The 24,429-nt window shown below is 40.8% G+C and overlaps 1 protein-coding gene across 8 annotated transcripts in view; it reads right to left on the bottom strand.

The window, feature by feature from the left end:
- LOC139623939 (GDNF family receptor alpha-2-like) overlaps positions 1 to 23,086 on the bottom strand; it is a 45,406-nt gene extending 22,320 nt beyond the window's left edge. For 7 of the 8 annotated variants that reach the window (XR_011691610.1, XR_011691611.1, XR_011691612.1 and 4 more), the window contains exons 1-3: positions 22,397 to 23,086; positions 20,462 to 20,818; positions 9,193 to 9,279 (exon numbers count right to left, since the gene is read on the bottom strand). Coding sequence is in view for 4 of the 8 variants with exons in the window: in XM_071482599.1 (XP_071338700.1) it covers positions 9,193 to 9,279; positions 20,462 to 20,818; positions 22,397 to 22,448 (496 nt within the window). In the remaining 4 variants the exon portion in view is untranslated. Of the gene's footprint in view, positions 1 to 9,192; positions 9,280 to 20,461; positions 20,819 to 21,359; positions 21,902 to 22,396 lie in introns of those variants that run through there. The other variant, XM_071482602.1, reaches the window with a different exon arrangement.
- Between the last annotated feature and the right edge of the window lie 1,343 nt (positions 23,087 to 24,429).

The following is a 24,429-nucleotide window of genomic DNA, read 5'->3' as shown; positions in this document are numbered from 1 at the left end:
ATATAAAACAGTGGCAATAAAAAAAAACACACCTTTCCTGAGATATACCAGTAATAAAGCAGGATCATGTTCACTTGTGGCACCCCTCTTGTATTCAGGCTATATTAGAGAAGTTAACCTCCCTCCCCTGTAGATAATGATATTTCAGAGTTCATGGCGGCATGGTGACACCCAGAGAGATTCATCTCTTATTCAACAGAACCAATCTCACTCTGTGTCTATCAGACAGCCTGGAGCAAGAAGAAGACCATTTGTTTTAGAGGGAGACGGCCTGCTAAAGATGCTGCACTGTTTCCAAGTGGTGCATTGCACGTTATCAATCCTAGAAATGGGGATACATAGAACACATCACATTGCAACAGGAGGAAAAAAAAAAAAAAGCATACGCCTAAAATTAATGATTTTGTGGTTTCAGATCACGTCAGATAAAACAAAACTCACTGCCATTGAAGAATAGCAGAAGAAGAATATCAGGGGTTCATCACAGAGGGAAGAAAACACACTTAATCTAGCTTTCCATTAACCAGAGCTTTCATTTAGATGTATCAAGGTTAAATGTAGCAGCCACTCTGATAAACAGGGCAGGGTGTTAAGAGACATTGCCTGGGTTGAGGAGATGTAGATGCACAGGTTACCAGGGGGAACCTTTCCTTCTTTTTCATTCCAATGATATAGTGCATTAACATATTCAAATAAGACATCATTCTAACATCAAGTGAAACTTGTTTGCACTCCTTGCACTCTCTGAGGGGAGCGAATATAAATGCTCCACAACAGATGCCTTGCAGCATAGCATACTCAGTCTCGTTAATGTAAGTGACTGAAGAGGCAGACACAACTGTGCTCAGATCAATTACCTACGTAACAGTAACAAACATAAAACCTTATAGGCAGGATGTGAGACAATTAGCCAACCCTGTCAAGTAGGAGCAACTTGGTTGATCTGTAATTACAATCAGAGTCAAAAAGAGAGCTGACTTTGGCACTTGGCATGAAGAGGTCAAAGCAAGGCCAAAGTTTTACTAAAGTGGGCCAAGCTTGGCTGAAGCTGGCCCGAAGCGGGGCGGTACAGTCCAGCTGGAGGAGAGGTTAGCAGGGTGGTTGTCCACTGGTTCAGGCTACATTACATTGATGGATTACAGCTCCTAAATCTCCCCTGGCCATCTGCAGGCTCTAATGTGGGCCACTGGGGGGTCCAGGATGAAAAGAAAATAGGAGAAGGATGAGCTACTGAGATTTATCTGACCAAGCAGGGCTGAAGCCGTTTTTGAGGCTGCAGCAACGGACGGGTTTTTACTACCTCTGATTGGGGAGCTGAGATTGAATTTGGAGCTCAACCCAAAAAGATGTCCTGGGGCTAACATAAGACACAAAGCCCACTTGATGGCTCTGACGTGCTTACACACAAACAGGATGATAGCAAGAGCAGGAGGAGAAGAGGAAGGATACAAAGAAGTGGTGATGGTTGAGGAAATGTGCAGTATTATGTTACAGAGTTATAATTGATTTTCCAAGTGCATTACAATGAAGCTTTTCAGCAAACATATTCTGCTATAATGTGAGGAGAAAGGGGTTGATAAGCTAATGATACAAGACGTATAAAAATGGAAAAAGCTTTAAGAGGGGAGAGGAGACTTGAGCAGTTGATTACAGCAGCTGATCATGACAGATAGAGAGAAGAAATGAGAGGACACAGACTAACAGATTGGATAGACACTTATAGAGACATGCTGGAGAGCTTTCAATTAATCCAGCTTCATTTAGGAAATATGTGTGACTCTTGCTCAGAATAATTAACCCAGTCCATCAACAGTGCAATCAACGGCTCTCAGCATCACAACAGTCTACACGTATCTATTAACTTACCTTGCTGCCTGTTGTACTATACATTAATGAGCAAGCAAGGTATTGACTAAATGAATGAACAGATAAATGGGCGAGTGGGTGCATTGATTGATTAATGGATGCTATAAACCCAGAACAATCAGTGTCATTAAGTGTAGGGAATGTCATAAACACCCCCCCACCCCCACTCCACCTCCCCATTATATCCTGGTACCTGTTGGTTGAAGAATAAACTAATATGAATTCGTGCAGAGATGTTTTATGTATGCATGCACTGCAATGTGACATTAAATTAATTTGGGGAATACAAGACATAAATTCACAATAAGATGATCAAATTGTCTCATGTTGTTTACTCACAATTCCCTGCCAGTGTGTACAGAAAATGTGGTCTCATAACATTTAGCTGGTGTCAACAACAGTTAAAGCACTGTCATTGCTTCCACTGATCCTGCCGTTTGACTGTAAATAGGCTTTTAATAGGGCTCTCTACTCTATGTGCATCATAAATTAGACCCCACTGATGGCAATATCGTGGAAATAACCATCCATTTTATCAGCACATATAGCACACACAGGGAGCGGAAGAATGAGAGGCAAAGGAACAAAGAGAAAGAAGTAAGAAGGAAGCAGAGGAAGGAGACATCTATATCGAGACAGAGAAACTGAAAAGACTTGTGTTCCAGTGAGAAAAAAGAGAGGACTAACAGAGAGAGAAAGAAAGGTGAAAGAGGTGGACAGAGCACGTATGAATAAGAAGTGGATAAAATGTTCACATACACTGTATAGGGATCTTCCTTCCCCAGTAATTGCTCTCAGTCAGCCTAATTTGAATTCTGCATTTCATATATCATCCCATACTCGAGGGACTCGCGCTGCAGAGGGGAGTTCAGCCCAGGTTAGGAAGAGGTTCTTGGCTACGGGTATGTTCTCAGTAATTAGGAAAGGTGCCAAAGTTTGGATTTAATACGGCCCTGGGTGAGCATGCAAGAGCTTGTTAGGGAAGTCTTTAGTCTGGACCCCGAGGAGCATGTCAAGCATTTCCGTGTCAAAGGGCTCATCAGTCATTAGCTCTGTACTCCGTGTCGCAGCAGGGTTTCCAGAGGGGAAGAAGAAGGTACGCTGGATCTACAACATCATCTCCCTAAGACTTACTGAGCAAGTTAGACATGTAGACGTCGTCAGAGGAGGACAAACAGAGTTCATGAAGCCCTCTGTTCTTAGGGATCAAATGAATTTTTACCTCTGAGCATGAAATTATCACTGCAAAATGAAAGCAACATGCAGATGGGAGAGAGAGAGGGGAGATGGAAATGATGAGAGAAGACTAAATATTTGTATGTGAGAATGGAGGTGGGAGAAAGGGTGTCCAAAGGAATTTTAAATCATTGCAAACACACTTCTAAATACTTGAGCTGTTTATGAGCATCTGCCTTCAAGTTGAGCTTCCTCCAGTGAAATTCAAAGCTGGAGCGTCCTCAGTGGCCCCCTCACTCTTAATATGCATGCTGTTTAGCTCTTTCAGCCATCACTGGTAATAATGCATAACATATTGAAATAATCAAAACAAGATATGTGTGTCAGGTGAGACTACATAATCAATAATCAATAATCAGCGTCCTTTTTCATTACCAGCATGCAAGTAGGAAATAACTAAATGTACTGAGAAACTAAAGAGAAAAATCTTCTGTGGATTATTCATTATTCAATTTGAACTTGTTAGAAAAACGCTGACTATTATATGCCTGATAAGTGAGCTGCAAACAACAATGCTCATTACTGACCCACAGAGAGACAATCTAAGACAGGACTAAGGGTAAACTGATTAGAAAATTCACACAAAATAATTAAGCATATAAACAAAGTAATATGAATACACACAGGCACAATCACGGGTTTACACAAACCCAGTCTTGCACAAACAAACAAAGATACAGTCGGACCCCTAATAAGCAAAAACCCCTACTGTACACATGCAAAAAAAAGATCTTAGTGTTTGCCTAAGTAATAGTAATTATTATGAGGACAATGTGAAAATGTCAAACATTTCAACAGCATGCTGAGCACGGCTGTTGCACTGGTCCTTTTTCCCCAGCTGTGGAAACAGCTTTCTGGATTTAATTGGATGGTGCGCACACTGAGCTAAGAGGTGAGAGGCTTAGTACGGAGAGTTAGAAGGTCTAACTAAGGGATGTTAAACTTAATTCCTGGAGGGACCCCTGAATACAGGGTTCTATGCTGCCCTCTGCTCCTAATAAGTTAATTAGCTCAGCGCTGGGTCAAGAGAACAGAATACATTTCATGTGGAGCATATTAACAATGACAGTCAATGATGTCTTTGCATGCTGTTCGTAATATGGCAGTCATCTGGGCTTTGATAAGGGTTCTGGTGCATTGTGTAGGAGGGATTCTCTCCCACATCCTACATACATGACATCTTATTGATTTGAGTACAGAGCTATTGATTTGTAGACCATCTCTGTCTTGAAACTGAGAAAAATAATGGTTACATATTGTAGTTGTGCTCTGCTTGTAAGCAAAGTGCCATAACATTTTCTTTTCCTGCTTCTCAAATGTGAACATTTGCTGCTTTCTCATTTTCTTTAGCAGTAAACTAAATATCTTTTAGCACTGGAGTGTTCGTCAGCCAAAACAAGCAAATTGCAGATGTTAGCTTGCACTCTGGGAAATCGTAACAGGCATTTTTCTCTCTTTTTGGATATTTTATGGATCAAACAATTAATTGATTAACTTAGAAAATATTCAGCATGTTAATACATGATTAATGTAGCAGTTAGTTGCAGCCCTACTCTGCATCGACAAAAGGTTTCTGCATGCATCAAACAAACTAGAACGATCTAGCAACAAAGGTGATTAATTTTAAGAACTAACTGAACTCGGTGGGGTGAGGAGATGTCTGTCATTGGCTGGTGTGGGATTGTAAAGAAGACAAATGCGACTTCCTATAACACCTCCATGCTTCATCTTTTTGTTTGATTTTGTTAGATTCCCACTGGTGTTCAGCACTATTTGATTAGAACAGGGAAACTATGCATTAATATTTCTTGATGTGCTCAATTTTTTACAGCAACTAAAGGAGTTTTGGATGGAGAGGACTGATAATCAACAGATTTCCCCTGGGAAAGACTCACTTAGCTCTATTCACAATCATTTGATGATTAAGATTTTTCCAGTGACAAAAAGTTACATGCATCTGTCTTTCTTCTCACAAGCCCCTGTACCTTACCCCTTGTACCTTGGACTTCACTGGATTGTGAAGTGGTATATTTTTGGCTGGACTGCAACAGGGGGACCAGCCCTATAATCATGAATGTCCATAACTGACTGACTAAGTGCCTGAGTGACTGATTGAGTGATCATAATTCCACCACTGATCAGCCAAATGCCACATGACTGAGTTGGAGTTTCCCAATTAGCCGTTACTCTTTCAAAAGGAATTAACAAAACAAACAGTTTCTATTAGGGTGTTGACTGTACCTCCAGAGGTGGTCTCAGTTTGGTCCGCTGTATTTTAGCAAGCTATTGCACTGGGGTGCTCGAATACTTTTAAGTGTGTTAAAATACATTTTTGCATCTTACTAATCATGATGTACAGTACTGGACCTGTTGCAAGATTAAATAACAAGGAAAAAATCTAGGTAAGATAACAAAAAAGCAGCAGTTAGGTATAAACTGTGCTGTTCTTGTTAAAAACAATACTGTAGTCGCAGGTCTTGTGCTGAGGTTTTGTGTTGCTGAACAAAGAGCACCTGTGAAGTGCACTTTATATCCATCTGCTAATTTGCTGTAATATTCCTTGCTTCTGTTATTGATAGTGCTACCACAGCTCAGACACTGCTAATAACAGCCAAAGTTTTCTAATCTCTTTCTATCACACTGAGCCACTCGGTCAGTCACTCTCTACAGTGGCTGAGAGGTGGCATATTTCTTGGTTTTGTCAGTGCTGTCTGTGTTTTTGGGGGCACATGCGGCACTTTGTTATTTTCATAGTCAAAGCAAATATCTTTTACTAAAATGCTGATGATAAAGTCACTAGATATATCTCTGTGTTTCTCTGTGTCTCAGTCACTGTTATAGGGCTGCTTGTAGTGACAATAAATCTTGAGACAGTGCATTGTGTTTTCAGGATATTGCTGTGATCACTATTTGATTATTAGATCTTTAAGTTGACTTATGGTTGAAGAAACGAACTGGGAACCTATGTAAAGAAAGCTATAGGTTTACAGTAAACATATAGTGCATAAAGTACAACCATCATCATATTTCAGATACAGCCTCACCTGTCCTGACCAGACTGCCTTCACAAGAGCTGCCACATGCTCTTCCAAAGGAGGACACCAGTGTTTTTCACAGAATCTCCACTTGCTGGTTAACAGAGGTCATTTCCACTTCCAGTCAGCTGTCAGTATTGTCCTATTCACATTCTCTACGCTATATTTCCTCTATCATTTCCATCATATACGACAGAGCTGTACCCTCTGCCCTGATACTGTGGCATGGCAATAAAGTGTCACGGCTTGCACCCAACAAAAAGCGGACTGCTTAAGCAGATGGTGGAAAGGTGGGCAGGAATGCAGCATCACACCTCATGACAGAAACCAGATTGTGGCAAACTGGCCAGATTCAGCCTTTGGGACAAAATGTGGCTGAATGTATCTGACACAGAATTTTTTTAGATGGGATGGGGAACAAGAATATATCTATAAGATATAGAAGCCTAACTATGTCAGGTGCCTGGTGCGGCTAACCAGTCCTCATAGGGCCACTTATTAAGAAAGCTTGAAAGTAAACTTTTTAATGCAGCCTGCTCGTCTTGCTGGCTTCTTCATCTAGCTGCTTCCTAACCTACAATCTAACCTAACCTAATATCACCCTCACTCTTTAGTGGTGAGAGGCGTGGCACACAGAAGAAGAGGAACAGGGCTCCAGAGAATACCACCACACTGCCATCACAGCAAAGAAATTGCTGGAAAAAGGCCCGCTGCTGTCAACGAGGACACTCTAGTCAGCCCTTGATGAACCTGTGCTGAGCATCGAGGTGATGAAACACTGCTGATGCAGGTGCACAGAGCCAGCAGAGCCAGGGCAAGAGGAGCAGAATTCATCCCAGTGTTTCTGACGAAGCCATCCTTGGCTGTATTGTCATCAGTGTTGCTGGAGAAAAGTGGATGAGGGCAAAGATAGCCACTGCTGTTATTTAAGGGACAAATCCCAAGGGGTTAAAAATTGTCTTTTTGTCTGTGTGTGTGAACAATGCATGCAGATTTTCATATGGAGCAGTTAGATGACACGGTAACCATGAGTAGGAGAAGCCTGAGTAAAACAGTTTTGCAGGTATCACTTGGGGCAATGGAGAAACCAAGTCTATATGTTCTGCTTCACTTTAACTTCAGAGTGTGAGTGCTTATAGTTGTATAGAGTTCTTTTTCATTTCTATCACACTTCTGTCCCTTATCTTCCTCCCAGACAAAAACTTTTAAAATAAGAGATTATTTTTCAATTTCCTACCTCTTGGAGAGAATACATTCCCCTGTCCTCATCAGGCACCCAGCTATCATACATTCCTATCATATATTCCCTGGGTCTCTGTACAGTTTAACATTTATATAGATGATTAAGAATACTTTGGAGCAGTTTAGTAATTGAAGTGAGAAGTATTTCCACAAAACAAGTGTGCAATTACTTATCTGTTTGCCTGTGGTTTCCTCTCAGCACCACAATCAATTACTCTGTCCTCAGAAATGATAAATAATGAGGAAAGCTCGCGGCTAAACAGATTTCAGAGAGCAAATCCAATATTTCACCTTAGAGAGAATGGAGGCATGAGCTGAAGCAAAATGGATACAGTAATGAGCCCCCTGTTGTATCTTAATATGTCTTGGTACACTGTACTGCACTCCTTGTTTTACCAGGGCATTGTACCCACTGAATATGCCATCCGGCCTTTATCAACCCTCGGACATAAAGTTGTAGGATGAAAAGATGGTTTCTCATTTTTAATGTTTCATAATTTTGGTTTTATAACAAGTTACCTAATTCTTGGAGGGCTATTTGAAATACACCACCATAAATCTTGAGCTGACTGTGTGATTGTTGCCATATTTAGTGCACAAGTTAACTCAGGGATTTTGCAATCCCTGATGGCATTTTCTATATAGCTGGGGGTACAGCAATATGAGGAATTAAAATGGCCATAACTCAGTGATCATAACTCACTTGAAAGTTTATTACTGAAAGTTTATACTTGCACAAAGCCCTAATAAAAAGTAATCACGAATCTGCGAGATTGTGGACTATAAATATTTTGGTGCAGATCTCAAATTCATATGCGACTTTTAAACATTTTCTATCATCAAAGCAACAAGTTTTGAGGATTGTGCAGCCTTGGCTCGCTGTCTGAATGCTTTCTAGATGAACCTGCCTTCCCTTAATTCAGAGAAGGCAGTTTGCCATCATCGCTCAAAACTCAAAACTAATCAAAGGCTGCACTCTTTCATATTTATTCTGGTCTTTCAATATATCAAACAAGCGCATTTTCAAAAACAAGTGATACACTACTGATTTCAAGCTAAGGGGATTATGCAAAAAGCGTGTCTTTCTTGTACCTCCCAGTTATAAAACAAAGTGAGATACATCAGCCAAGAGAAAAGGAAAATGTGCTGTCTTCAGTGTTTGTGGATTGCTTTTGGCTAAAAAGAAAAAAAAATAGAAGAGAACATCCTCCGGAAATTTCTGTCAGAACCGGATGAAAAAAAAAAAAAAAAACGATTGCATTTTCAAGTGACTGAAGCCTGTAGCTCTGGCAATGGACAGGCGTCGTCCCTGGGTCCAATCACACCTATTGTATAACTCGCTTCTCTGCACTGCAATAACCATTGTAACTGCGTCTTATAATAAGACCTGCATTGATTAGTGATACCATGACGGTAATAACCAGTAAATGAAATAGCACGCTATAGTTCCACTGCTGAGTGCTAGGCTGTTTAATTAGTAAACCAAAGAGGAAATCAAACTGAAAGCAAAATCAATAGCTGGGAAAAATGTGGGGAAGCACACTGGGGCTACAAGGTTTACCTCACGAACCCACAACAGACGTTGTATGTTGCAAGACAGATCAAACGATAAGCACATATTTTATTCAAAGGCCAAGCTAAGTTGAGTGATGGAATGCCAGTGAAGAGAGATCAGCACAGGCAGTTAAGACCACTCCTTTTGATTTTATCCCAGAGGAAACTCAGTTTCACAATATCTAAGACAAATATTAACATATTGTTGCACTGATTGGATAAACCACCACATGTTCAGTTGAGATCAAAACGGTGATACCTGAAGAGATGGAGGCCAAGCGGAACGCATCAGGATGTCGGTTTGGTGCTACAGGTTCATATGGAGATGAGTCATCCATGTCTCCACCTGAAACAACAGAAAGGATGACAAAGATTCATTGTCACTCAACAGAAACTGAGAGGAAATTCAGTTCATAATTCCATTTTTGGCCCTGGATTTTCAAAGAGTAGGCTCTTCATCGTTCATTTAATAGATCGACTGAATGCATGTTTTGGATTTAAATGGATTATTTAACCGTACTGAAATCATTCCACTGTATTGGACTGGCTGACCAAAAAATGACTCCCACTATGAGCAGCGAGTTATTTTTTTCATATGGAAAACAGGATGTTCATCATGGTTAGATCATTTCCTTTTGGAGTGAGTATTTGTTCCAGCGGTGGTGTGATTTGCTGGAACATTCGGAGTGCTAAAGCGTGAGCAGTGCATCTTCCCTGCTAACAATGTATTGCCAGAGCTGTTTGTAAGAAAAAAAAAAGTTAAAAATCAAATTACCACTCAACTGACTGAGTCCCTCCCATGTGCCTGCTTCTCTGTGGGCCCTAATCCTGCATTTAAAATTCATAGCCATTCGGTGTGATTGAGACAAACCCTCCAGTGTGTAATAGCTTTGCATTCTGATCCCAACAGAAACACAGCGAGGGTGTTGTGAGGAAGGCTTTGAGACCCGCTGTTACAAATGAGAAAATCTGAAACCTGTTGGTACAAGACTGTACTGCACAGGCAACCAATCAGTAGATCCAATCAATAGATACAGTACATTTTGTTTATCAAACGGCAAGCTGATAAAACACTGTCTTTTAGCTGCTGTGAAAATAGGTAAGGCTAGTGTGGAAGCTGTATTTGTGCGTGTGTGTGTGTGTGTGCCTCTGGTTACTGGTACATACAATACAATGTTAGTAATGTCTCCTGTGAACATATTTAATCATCCAATAAGACGCAGATATCAGAAATAAAATGCATAATAACATCAGCTATGTAATGATACAAGTTGCATTTATGCATTAAAACTAATCAAAAAGCAAGACAAGATATCTACATGTGCATTGGCACACAGTGAAAAAGAATGACTAAACTGGGAATTACTAAAGGGAATTTCCTATGACAATTTCTCCACAGAGTAAAGAAAACCAACCTCAGACTTGTGTACGTCTGCAGAGTCATTGCTTTATGTGTAGCTCTACATCTCCCTTCTAAATCAATATTGACAATCATAACAAGATGGAACAGCTCAGCTGGCTATTCTCTGAGCACATATAGCTATTGACATCTGGCATAGTTGAGGATTGTATGTTTTTGTGTTTGAGAGAGAGAGAGAAAAGGAACAGAGGAGAGACAGTTCAGGAGAGAAAAGAAAAGACAGACAACAACAGAGAAAATCAGAGAGGAAGAGAGGAGTAACATAAAGAAGGCGAGCGAGAGACTGAGAAAATTACCTAAATCTTCCAAGTTTTGAGTGTATAAGCCTTTCTTCCTTGCCTTTTTTGTTTGTGTGCTGAAAGTTATGCATACACATGACATCATTTCAAAGTGTATTTCCGTTTTTCTCAGTTTTTTTTGCCGTCTGCCACATCTCTGTTCAAGCTGGTTTTTACATTTCTGTCAAGAAAGAAGGACTTGAGAGGCTGCTGGACTCGAGACGTCGCTTTATGTCTAATTACAACAATTACCATCTAAAGGCTTTAGAAAGCTTTCAAGAGTTCAAGACAAACACGTACTCAGCAAACAAACACCTTAACCCTCTTTCTATGTCTTTTTTTAGCAGCAACCTCCGCAACTGTGTCTTCTGGTACACCAAGAAGACTTTGTACAGTACAGAGCAGCTAAAAAGAAAACATCTTGTTACAAGGTTGCTTACCATTATGTTCAGGCAGCTTCTAACAGTGAAGCTTCACAGGGAAGACGAGGGAGGGAAGCTTCCCTGCGCAATCAGCCGGGAATCAAACAGTCGTAAGGCACATTAAATTTCATTAGTGCAACTGTACAGTGTGTACTGTAGTAACCTTATAAAAACAATAATGTCAAACGCCAACAGTAGCTGTAGTTAATGAATTTCAAAAGCTTACTTACATGGATGTTACCAGCTGTGGTGAATCATAAAATTGCAAAACACAATATAATCACACCCACCCTCAGGATGTAAAACCCCCCACAGCAGGAGCCCTTGTTGTACTTAAAAAAAAAAAACTGCTCTTTGACAGTCACCCTGGACCCAATTATGCATCCATCAAGTAATAGAAAATTCTTCCCAGCTGTTTAGTGGTAAGATATTTTTAGCCGCAGGGCAACAACTGATTGCTGTAATTAAGCCTCCGTTTGACTTCATTTGCTTTGACAGTATGTAGCATGACCGGCACTGCTCAGACAGACAATCAGGCTTTTCTCTACTTAAGGCATGAGAAGAATACTGCTTTTAAGTGGATTCACAGCTCTCCCCTTTGCCATAAGGGTTTTTATGGAGTTGTTAGGCGCCATCACTCATCCTTTTCATATGCATTATCAATGAGCTCAACTCCTGAGGTGATGGAAACTGTCCTATGGATTTTTTAGTGACATTCTTGGCAAACCGTTTATGGCTGAAAGCAAAGTCAATTTTAATAACTGTCATTCACCTTGCTGTGTTTTCAAAAGGTTCCCTATACTGATTGTGCTCCTGTTTAATATTGATTTTATACTGTTCCCTATTTTTGCTATGGGCAATGTAGGTAAAAAATCTGATGATTTCTTATTCAAATATTAACAATATATTACAATACTGCCTCTGTTTTTATATTAGTTACACACAAAGAAAGTTTAGCACAGTCCTGAGCAGCCTGCAGCACCGCCGGAGGTCCTCTGCAAAGCCCTGCAGGCTGTTGCATAAACTTGGCTGGTAACAAAAGGTGGCCAAGCCTTTGCTGTCAGAGCTCCCAAAGTTTGCAAATGAGCTGTCAACAGAGTTCAGACGAGACAGAGCAGTCTCCTCTTTAAATCGCCTCTCAATGCACACTTGTATTCTATAGACCTGTTTCAGAGGAAACGCTACAACGTGGGAATTCACATTTTTATTACATTAGGATAAAATGCATGAATCTTTCCTCTCAACTTCCTCTCATAATGTGCTCATCTCAACAAAGAAAAGATAAAGTGATACCACAAATGCATCTTTCGTCGAACTGTGCAACTGAACACAAGTTGAACCATAAATTTAGTTAATGGCTCAGCTTTTGAAGTGATATTGACACTTTAAACTCAATTTCAAACCATAGAAAATAGGATATTGGATTAGCTCGGAATAATATTCAAGTCACAATTCCAATCCGGTGTGGCATGGTGGGCAAACACAGCTGAGAAAATGAGAACTGAAATTTTCAGCCTTCCCTTTGGCTATACGAACGTAATGTTAATATGAATAGTTACACACTCGCCTACCTAAATCAGCATTTTAATACCTGGTGTCTGGTACTAAATGTAGAATGTGGTGTAAATCCTGCAAAAACATTCAATAAAAACTGTCATCGTCTTCATGGCATAGCTGCATATTGGGAAGAACATTGCAGAAAGGCAGCAGCACTGCAGACCAATATATCCGCCTCTCCTCTCCATTTTGTTTTTTAGATCAGCATGAATGAATAGAACAGCTCATTATTTTGGATGTTACGAGTTTATAACAACTTAAATAACCAATATTAAGCAATTTAATTATTTTCTGTGAACGTGATTAGTGCTGCTGTATAATTAATTTGGCAACTGAGAAATGGCAACCCAAATAATTAATCTGACTGTATAAAATGTGTTTGACTCCTAATTGTGCTTTGAGTTCCTTCATATGGAAGAGAGAACACTTGGCTATGTTATTTCAACAAGCAGCTATTTCAATCAATGATGCGGAGAGTGAACGAGAGCGAAAGACACAGAGCAAAAAGGGAGGCAGCCATGAGGTGATGACAACCGCCGGACCTGGTAGTTAACTTCTGCGATGCACATTCATTCAGCATCGCTGTGAACCTTTCTGCCAGGAGTGAGTCTTAATGCCCACATCATGACAGTATTCACTGAGCAGAATGGGCTGTCACTCACTCTCACCTGTGATAGAGAGCCTGAGAACTCACTCTGCTATAAAAGGCTAATCTAAACCCCCGCTACCTGGCCCCCATTTCAGCTGCACTGTCACACACTATACCAGTACTCATGGTGAATGGGAGTCATCTCGGGCAGTTCACCTTACAGTATGGAAAATCATTAGACACATTGACGAGGACAAACAGCTCCTGTTTTGTCATCATATTTCACTGATCCTTTTCACATTTTGGGATGAACGATGAAAGGGGAGAAGGAGGGATAAAAAGGACGATGAGGGGAAAGCTCTGAAAGACCTTATTGATCACGTCCAGAAGCTATCGACAGGTCCCTTCCTCTGATGATGAAGTAGCCACCTAGTGAGTGCTGGGTCTCCGATGCAGGGAGGGAGAAAAGCAGAGAGGACGTATTCAGCATGCAGGAGCCTGCTTCCTCTATCCCCTGACATGCAGGGCAGGCTGGAAAAATGTTCTGCTTATGACAGTGGATGGCTAAGGTAATGGCCGGTGACTGCTACCATTGCTCATAGTAATGATGGTTTCACCCAGGAATACTGTGTACCTTTGTAAACCCCCCCACGCCCACCCCCCACTCCTCCTCCTCCTCCTCCTCTGTGGTTTCCCCCAATGACTCTCTCTTTCTTCCTCCCGCTCTTTCAATCTTTTGTTTTCTCTGTCTCACTCCTAAATTTTCTCCCCCCTCGTCATTTATCTACCGTCCTGTCCCCACCTCCTGTCTACACCTCCTGTCTGCTCTCTCGCTCTCTCCGTTTATCCCCTTCCCTGCCCCACTCTATCACCATGTGCACAGCCCTCTTCAGCACACTGTTTCATGTAACTTCCCACGGCATTAGGGGCCAACTCGTGGTATTAGCATGATGTAGTCACATACTGAGAGGATGACCTTTGCAATGCTGACATTCATGAAAATGGAGGAAATAAATCATTCCACAAAATTGTCTGGAGTTGTCGTCGTTTCATGTTAAGATACAGCCTCCTCTCACAATGAGCTGGAGCGGACTGGTGTGGTCCACTGGTGGAGCTCTCCTTTCTCTCTCTGAGGTGAAACTTGGCGCGGCTAATTAAACTGCTCTGAAAGGTCCTCACAAAAGATCTTCGATTCCTACTTTGAGGCCCAGGCTGTGGTTTCAAAGCCAAGCTATGAAATAATGTATGTTGGAGATGTGGAACTTATTGTTTAAATTACCAATTCTACTGCAAAGCTATATCCACATGAGGCTCAGGGCACAAGAGAGAGAGAACTGCAGCCGCCTATACAATATTGCTGCGTGTAGTAGCCAATGTTTCTTTTTTAGTAATTACTTCTTTTATAGATTCAAATTACCAGACCTTATCGCCTCACACCGACATTGGCCTATTCAGTGCAGAAACCACCTATTATCCATCAAGAACGGCTGCATTGACACATTGAATTCAGCTGCCATTTTCTGTTGGAAAACACAATTAACAGGTCACCATTAGCACTATTACTGATAGCTCAAAGAGTGATATTATGACACCACCTAAACAGGGCAGTAAAGTAGCCTAAAGGTAGGTAACAACAGTATAATGATCAAGAAGAAAATCTGACCTTGCATCATAGCTGCAGGGCCTTGTCATTTGAGCACATCCTCACTGATAATGAATGTGTTTTTTAAATCAAATTTAAAATGCTGCAGAAAGGTAGCTGCCACCACCTGCTGAAATGTGTGAAAATGCTTTTCTGCTGCTATTTCAAGAAGACAAATCAAGCAACACTTGATGATGGCATTGAGTCACATTGCCGTGACACTGCTGCACTCTGTACTGTATCATGTGTTTTCTTAACAGCAGCAATACACTGTTTCATCACAGACGTTGTCAACCTCCAAACACCTTTCAAAGATTCAGGCCTGTCACTGGACTTGTGTAAGTGGAGAAAACATCCTGTTCCTTAGTGTCTGGACCTTGTTTGCTATTACTGATGTAATTTACAGTCACGGCTCACGGACACAGGACACACTGGGGCTGCACCAGGGCCCTTTATGGTGAGTCTGGTCTGACTTGGCTAAACACTGAGTGATTAACTGTCTAGTCTCAAGGTAGACTCAAGGTACGTAGACTCTTCAGTTTTGTGAAGTTTTTCAGTCTGAAGCAGCAGTGAACGTCCATGGAAAAGAGAGGTAATATGGGTGCATGTGCTTTAAAGCTTATACATGAAACATTTTTACTTAATCACTAATTTCACAGCATTGTGAAATGGCTACAGAAACAGGCCATTACACCGACTGACATCACACCACCTGATTATGCAGTGTCCTGGAGATTATGATGATGATGCTTCACCTCGCCTGACAAACAAGGTGACATCCCCCATTCCCTTTTATCCTTATTATTATCATTTCAACCTTTCCTTCATGACATTCTCATAGTAATGAAGCCTAAACAATTACCACCACAGTATTGGAGAGCACTTTTTTTAAGATACATTTTTCAGTCAAGAAAACCAAAAAAAAAACCACTGGATGTTACATTTAAAAACATAAAACACAAAAGTTTTTCAAATAGCACTCACAAATTTATTATATTTTCAGATTTTCCCTTTTCTATGTAAAAAATTTACCTACAAATCGTTACTTTAGGCATGTTGGTCATGGTGAAGAAAGAGCAACTTTCTTTCTTTCTTTTTTCTTTGCCTTTTTCATTTTGGTTTTATTCACAGTTGATGACTAAACACACACCCACCCCAACCCTACCTTTGACCATAATTGTCTTCAAACTGCAGGGGTTTAATTTCTGGATGTACTTGGTACTCTCACTTGATGTAAAATACTATGACAAGGGAGTCTAGGGGAGGAAACTCATATAATACTATTTGAATTTTTTTCTTGAGCCTGTTTTCTAGATCCATCCATCCATTTTCTATACGACTTCGCAGGGGTGCTGGAGCCAATCCCAGCCGACACTGGGCGAGGGCGGGGTACACCCTGGACAGGTCACCAGTCTATCGCAGGGCTGACACATAGAGACAAACAACCACACACACACACTCACACACCTATGGGCAATTTAGAGTGACCAACCAACCTAACATGCATGCTCTTGGACACAGGAGGTTACCCACAAAGACACTGGGAGAACATGCAAACTCCAGACAGAAAGGGGGAACCCAGAACCTTAGCAACAGCGCTAACCACTGCACCACTGTGCCTCCCCTGTCTTCTAGATATATATGGATGGATATTGATTATTATATATATATATATATATATATATATATATATATATATATATATATATATATATATATAAAATTATATAATGTATAATTATAATGTACATTATAATGTACATTATAATTATCCATTAAAAACCTGAAACCGCTATTTCAAATCACAAATGTAAAAAACAAAAGTAACTGAATGAAAGAAACAATCTGACAGTAAGGGTTCTTACCGTTGCACTAGCTTGTGGTAATAATGAAGAAGCAGCAAAGTACTGAATTTGAGGATGCAGACTTTGCGAAGGTCAGTTTAAATGTTTGAATGCCTGATTTTCTTCATATTAAGATACATCCCCTAAACTGATTCTCATGGTGAATACTTCTTACTTATGGTCTTTTAGTTGACAAAGTCCTTTTGATGTAGAAAATAAAGACCTTGAAGACTAATTTTATTTAAACATTTCTGATGTAAGTGCAAACGTCTCAGGCTTCTGCTTTGCTTGATGTTCTGGAAGCGATCCTTCCTTCACTCACACATGAAAAATGTGTGGTCTGATTATTACAGTGTCTCAATTCCGAGCAGCTAACCATGATCCTGCATAAATATTTATTATGCATATTTGCCTTGTATTTAATTACCTATTTTTCTGTTGAGCACATCTTGGATAAATTATGAAGAAATGATCACGCAGTTCTTTGATGCTTTGATGTTTTGTTCTTACTTGAGTGTGAAAGTACAAAACTGTCAACATTAAGGAAGAACTGGTCTTTAATATGTCGCGTAATAATGAATGTGGTCCTAAAAAATTCTCAACTGTATGTCTACATTTCACATGAAAACAGTATCTTAAATTAATTTGCTCTGACAAAGAAAAGGGACGTGAAGCCCCATTAGATTTTTTTTCCCTTATTTCCCGTGTTTGTCCACTCTAGGCCTACATGATTATTCATGTTTCAAGGCACACTTTTATTGAGCTGTTTGCAGCATTCACTTGTTTCTGCATTTGAAATCGAGAATATTAATATACGTACTAACTTAGGTATTGCAGTGACTTTGCCCCAGGCAGTGGAGTACCCGTGCGGTGATTGTTTTTGGCTGGTCTGGGAGCAGGGCATTGTTCCATCCCTCATCAACATCAGCTTTCTCTTCACAGAGACAAAGGTTTAGCCTTCAAGCTTGCAGGCCAGCTTCCTGCCCCTGGTCAACATGGGTCATGAGAAACAAGTTCTAGCTAGGGTGAGATTTCTATATGGCTTTCTACACTTTATATTGGCCTTAGGTTGCAGCAAAGTGACTAAATCTGTTTGTCTTCCAGCCATCACCTTTGTCTCTCATACATAACTTATTGATAAATTGATAAAAATTACATAGGGCTTTTACAGTCTCTGCAGCTGCTCCTTCCTATCCTCTCACACACTCTTGTGCTTTTCATCTCTCCTCATTAACATGATTAAAACAAAACTTTTAAGCATTATCTAACCCCACAACTACGTCCAAACTTTTCTGTTTTCAATCAGTGTTGGGAAGGTTACTTTTGAAACGTAATAGTTTCCAAATTACTAATTACCCCGTTAAAAATGTAATAAGTAATGTAACTGTTTTAATTACTTCATCAAAGTAATATAACTTATTACATTTGATTATTTTTTGATTACTTTTCAATATCATTAATTTAGTCTGTTGGTTCCCTGCAGAGATTTCACCATTTAATGACCTCTCCAAGTTAATATTTAATGAAAGCAAAATGCTGAATTAAGTTAGAGAGTGTTATTAGAGCTCACCCCATCTGACCTGCGTTGTCCGCAGATATACCAAAAGAAAGCATTCATGCATAGCCTAAAGATTCAAAGCAACAGAGTGAATGTTATATTCTACATATAAGCCTTTTATCATAAAGAATATATACACGTGTGACCCCTTTGTAATCATCATCATTTTGATTAGTAACTGTGATTTAATTGCATATGTTTCTCAGTACCCGTAACAGATTAACATTACATTTATTTTGTAATTTAATTACATAATCTTGTTATATAATGTTAGTTACTCCCAACACTGCAAACAATTGTAAAAAGTGGTTTAGCACAATTTCAGGAGGGTCTGCTGGGATTCCACCCCTTGTGTTTGTTTCCAGAGAATGATGTTGTACATAGATTGTTTCCACTTAACAAAAGCCTGCTTGACTGCACAATGGATCGTGATTAGATTAAAGCTGCACTGTAAGAGCTTTTCGTTTGCGTTAAAGCGGGTTTTTATCTCTGAGGGCGACATGGCCAAAACAGGACACTGCTGGGAAGCATTCTTTGCAAACATACACAAGCTCTGTGAAGGGTATGCTGCAAGCACTGGAGGTCTCTATCCGTGATATCCAGAGAAGTGGCATGATGCATTCAAACACAAACACTTTTCTGGTGCAGCTATTTGTTAGGGAAAGGAGGGAGGAAAGGGAAAGGAGAATGCGAAAGGGGCATAGAGGGAGAAACAGACAGATCATAACAAAGGAGAAAGAGTTAGTAAAAGGAAGGAAGGCAAGGAAGGGAGACACAAGGCCTGGGAGCATCCATGTCATTACATTTCCCTTGAACTCATGTCAGGGACCCTCTGCTGCCATCAGTCTGATGAAGTGTAGCTGGTGCTATGAGCAGTCGGCCAGGCGAATCACTTCACGGATCACAACACAAAAGCCCAGAATGCTCAAAGCTGAAAGACTTCGCAACGCTTCCACCATTGCCCTATGTGTCAAAACAGCTGAGTACATTATGTCCTCCATGTTTACATGGCGTGACACTGAAGTCACAGACACTTCAGCCAGCATGGAGGAATGTCACCCTTGGGTTAAGGTCCCCCTTTAGCCCAATCCCCAGGGCACGACATCTCCAGCAGCTCTGATTCAGTCAGATTTGTCTTAACATGAAACACTGCATGCTTTTTACCCTTGAGGATGCACCAAGAGTAATGTCAGTCCAGGAGGCTGCTTTATGCTCTCTAAATGCTCTGCAGTCTAAAAACCAGAAGGTCTCAATGTTACAAGAAGAGTGCTATTTTATGTCCTCCGTTAGCGGACACATAAAGGGCACTGAGCTATACGATTATAACCTAATTACATGGTAATATGGAACACTTTAGGTGAAAACCAATAAGTCTACCATAACAGGTCTACCTAATGTAATCCCATTATAGCTCCATTACCTTCAAGAGGGAGAGGAAAGTAGGAAAGCATATATTTTTCATCAGGGGCTTCTGGGTATCACTTTAAGGGGGCATCTGGGAATAGGGCATCAACAATGGGTGTTGTGTATATTGCTCTTGTCTTTGCTCAGAAAGTACACTGGTACTTGAGATCAGAAAATTCATTTAAAATAGATGTTACAATGTTGACGAATGCACTAAGTCATAGCCATTAATATCAATAGTGGTTTGTTGCATTTCCACAACCAGAGAATATTAACTGCAGCAATAAGCATGCATCTTCTCATACACATGTTATGGTGGAACTGGCATTATATGTACATTTTTTTGTTTTTCATTTTTAATGTATTTGCAAAAATTTCAAGCAACCTTTTTTCACTTTGTCATTATGGGGTATTGTGTGTAGAATTTTGAGGTAAAAAATGAATTTAATCCATTTTGGAATAAGGCTGTAACATAACAAAATGTGAAAAAAGTGAATACTTTCCGGATGCACTGTACATAACCATGAGGCTCAGGTAGAGCCCTGTGAAACCTATTCAGTTCTAATACCACTGAACATGATGTGAATTCACACAAAGAGAATACACAAGGAAAGAAAGATCCAGATCATTCTTTCAAAGCTGGCAAAAACTCGAAAAAGTGCTAATTTCACATGAATATATTTGCACTTTTTTAAAGAAACAGCATCTATTAAAAGGTGTTATTATATTACAGGTTGTGAAGTTGCCATACAGTTAACCATGACGTGATATGAATTTTATGAGACAGAGGTTCACAAAACCATCAGGCTCCTACCTTCAGTGAGTCCCATGTGGATGGTCCAGTAGTTCTGCAGACACTGCAGCTCCTTCTTCATGCCCCTTTTGCAGCGGCAGTCATACAGAGGACTAACCAGCAGCACTTCCAAGGCAGCCTGGCACTCCCTGTTGCTGTCCAGCATGGCTTCCTTCTCCTTGCCCACAAGGCACTGGCGCATCACCCGGTACCGAGAGCTGCAGTAAGGGTTCTGGTTGCACATGTCACTCGCCTGAATGCAGTCCACCCATTCTGGCTGAGCTCCGGGACCAGGGCCGGTGCCTGGAGATCCTGGCGCAGTGGTGGCCACGGATGCAGACAAAGCTGAGGGGCTGTCCCAGGAACTCGCTGCCTCATCTAGGTGGAGAAAGAGGTAGGGGGTGACAAGAGAAAGGGGGCCCAGAAACTGTAAATTCATGTGCGAGGGATATTGCATTTGTTTATAAGTGTATTATTACAAATATTTGACAAACCTGTTTCATTTTTGTTTAGTTCATAAAACAGGTTTGAAATGAAGGAGGTTTGATGGCCTATGACATGCCCATGCACGCCCAAGCACCTTCTACATTCACTTTCATTCTTCATGGTCCACATTAGTTCTCATACATTCCTAGGCAGTGGTGTAGTGTACTATGCCCCCCCCCCACAAATTACATTACATGATTCACAGCACCCGTTTTTTTTGTTTTTTTTTTTTACATAAACAAAATGTTGAAGTGCAAGTTCTGTCACAAAGCTATGCTGTTAAGTATCCTCGGGCACTTTTAAGTGGTTATATGGGAATTCTGGAGCTGTCTTAGTGGGTGTACAGGGTATACCTGCGTATCACATAGACTACACCACTGCTCCTAAGTGAAGTCTTGTTAATGTCTCATTCACTTAATATTCAGTGACTTACCTGTGAATACCTGAGCTCACTCTATGTGCATCTAAAGCCTCCAAAACAAACTATGCTGCACCTTTCATATTCTTATTCAATTTAATCATTAGAAGGACTCGATCATTGGAGAGTATCTTATTATCTCATATCAAATGGGCAGCCAATCAAGAAGTGCACTTCATTCACATCTAGCTAACCAGAATTAGATGAGCTTCCACAGGCTAAACAGGGATCCACAGAGCACAGGCACAGGTGCTGCGGTTTGAGAGGAGTCCAGATTGAAACGCGCCTTCTCACAAACCGAAGCACAGAGAGTTCTGGTGAAATGGCAAGAGAGACCCCTTGTGGTGATCTTGAGCATTGAGCTCGGAGGAGAACAAGTGATACTGCATCAGCGCCAGACAGCAACGGGTGAGAGGAGAGTAGCACGAAGTTCACACTTAATTTAATGTCATCCAGTCCAGATGGTTTTAACGGGTGTAGCCTACCGGCGTTTGTGGACGACACTGATAATGATAATCGTGTGGATGATGAAAATGAACGTGATGATGATCATGATGATGATGATGATGATGATGATGCTAATGATGATGATGATGATTTTTTCCCCCCTCATATTTAACGAAACACAAGTGTGTAACTGCAACGACCGAACAGATTTCGCTGTTACTGACTAAAAGCTGTATTATGCTGTTATAATAATGAACTCTTGTTTCCGCTGTGGAGGCTGTGGCTATTTACTGGATGCAGTGGAAGTGACTCAGTCACATAGACCAAGTTCGATGTGTAGCTATGTGTGATAATTACACATAATCTAATTAAACCGTCCGACTATAACACGAACGCCCATCAGCATTTTCCCTGCATATAAAAACAGGCGGAATAACCTTGTGCCCTCAAACAACTCCGTGCTTGAGAAACAGCACAGCACACACACAGGCTACCAAAAACGGATTCCTCACAACAATTACTGATGACAGAATTTATCTTCATGAGCCACATCATTCACAATTTGCACACAACAGTACGTGTTGTTTCCGTATTTCACTTCTCACCTAAGAGCAGAAGACAGACGCAAACGCACATCCACACAGTGACAGACTTCATGTTGGACTCAGCGGCGAGAAAGATGAGTTTGGGTCCAATAAGACTATAGATTATTTCCACCTTGAGACAGGTTAATTCCACTCTTTGGATCCTTTACCCGGAGGCAGGCTAACTGTAAAAAGTCAATATCCTCATTCAACTTCAAAATCAGGACGCACCTCCGAAAAAAATCCTCGACTCCCAAAAATAATCCACAGTTATATTTTGAATAATAGACTAGGGAACCGCGACACACAAAAATCCTCTAATATTGAAAAAAAAATTAAAAAAAAAAAAATCTAATGCCAATCAATCAATCAGTCAATCCATGAAAGCAGTTTCTCAGGGTCCGTCTGCGCTGCGTTCAAAACGACAAACTACTGAGACTTGATCTCTCCGCATTATAAGGGCTCGGACCGCCCGCTCCAGTTGCCCTTTGGAGACAATTTGTCCCTAAAACATCCCTTAAGCTGGCAAACAGTGATCTCCCAGCTATGCCAGTGTCTACAACGAGGTAGAAGAACTCATTGGAAAGTGCTACAAAACGCTGACTGGATTTTATTTTCCCCCCTCCTCACCACTGGCTCCCTCAAAAAGCCGTGCGCTCCTCTGGAGAGGGAGTGAACGCTTCTTTTGCACTGACTGCATGCGTGTCGAGGCACCACGGCACTTTATAAAGAGGAGTTTCTGTGAGCCAGCAGAGGGCGCTGCCGAGGGCGGGTGCCCTCGGTGAAAAAACGTGGGACTCGGTCGCAACGAGGCCCAATAATAAATGTTACCCTATAGGAAAATCAGCACCATGTTCCTGTAATTTTCCTGCAGGGAGCTGAGGACAGATGCACCTGTTGTCCTCAGCAGGGAAATGAGAGTGACCGCACCTGGCCTGTTTCTCTGATCTCCTGTGGTATTGCTATAGGATTTTCTGTGAAGGCTTGTACATCTTGTAAAACAATTTCTCTGATTCATGTGTAAGGAAGTCTTTACAGTGCTATTCAGCAGTGCAGCTGTAGGCGGGAGGATGCCACAACTGGAAAGCATCAAGAGAAGAAATAATAAGTGTGTTGGCTTCTTGCACCCATGGCAAGATTATCCGGTCAGCCAGCAAATAGTGACTCTTTTCTTCCAGTACTTAGCAAGGCCACTGGGCCAATTCATTTTTGGCTGACATCACCACAAACCCACAGAAATTAGCAAATGAATTTTAGGGGCAAGGTTCAAAGGTGGATTGAACAATGATGATGAAAATGTCACCATTCATTTCAGCAATATCCCAACACTTCACATGGCATCTGTTTCCAGTAGTTTGATAGAAAGATTTTTTTTAAAAAGAGCACAACGTCTTTTATTATATTTTTGCACACAGGAAATAACCCTACAACCCACAAAATCGTGTCATTTTTCACAGTGGCTTCACATTAAACAAAATGACTTTGTTGTGCATCATTGCTTAACTAGTGCCAGGAATGTCATAAATCTTTACAAATCTTGAAAACAAAGTCTCCATTTAGAGGCTCTGACAGTGACAAACTGCAAGGCCACTGGCTCATAATGATGTTTGACTGTCAGCCCAGGCTTCCATCCAAGAGGGAAAAGAGCTTGCCGTTATAATGGCAAAATCAGCCTCATTCTGCCTATATTGGCCCGGGCTTATGTTCGTCTTCCCCCAGAGTTTGAAGTCTCTGTCATTATTAGGACACTATAAAGCATCACCCACCACCATGAATGTATCTGTCCTGTATTAGTGCGGCAGTGACTGATACATCCTGGTCTTTAAATTGTTTTCAACCACAAGTGCATATTTCAAAAAAAGAACTGCAACCTTTTGCCTTTCAAGCAACTATTTAAATACCAGAACAATTTTCTTCTTTTATTTTAGTAGATAACAAAGAAGGCATCAAGTTATCCGAGTAATTTCTCACTGAAGAGCGGTTGCATAAACTTTACACAAACTTTACAATAGCCTGAGCAGGAGGCTTAGGGGGAGGAAGAAATTTGTAATAAT

Source organism: Trachinotus anak, unplaced genomic scaffold, assembly GCF_046630095.1.
Source record: "Trachinotus anak isolate AG129_WGS33_773 ecotype Australia unplaced genomic scaffold, CSIRO_AGI_Tana_v1 ptg000008l, whole genome shotgun sequence".
Taxonomy (NCBI): Eukaryota; Metazoa; Chordata; class Actinopteri; order Carangiformes; family Carangidae; genus Trachinotus; species Trachinotus anak.
Note: the sequence above shows the minus strand (reverse complement) of the source record. Positions and strands in the feature narration are given on the sequence as shown.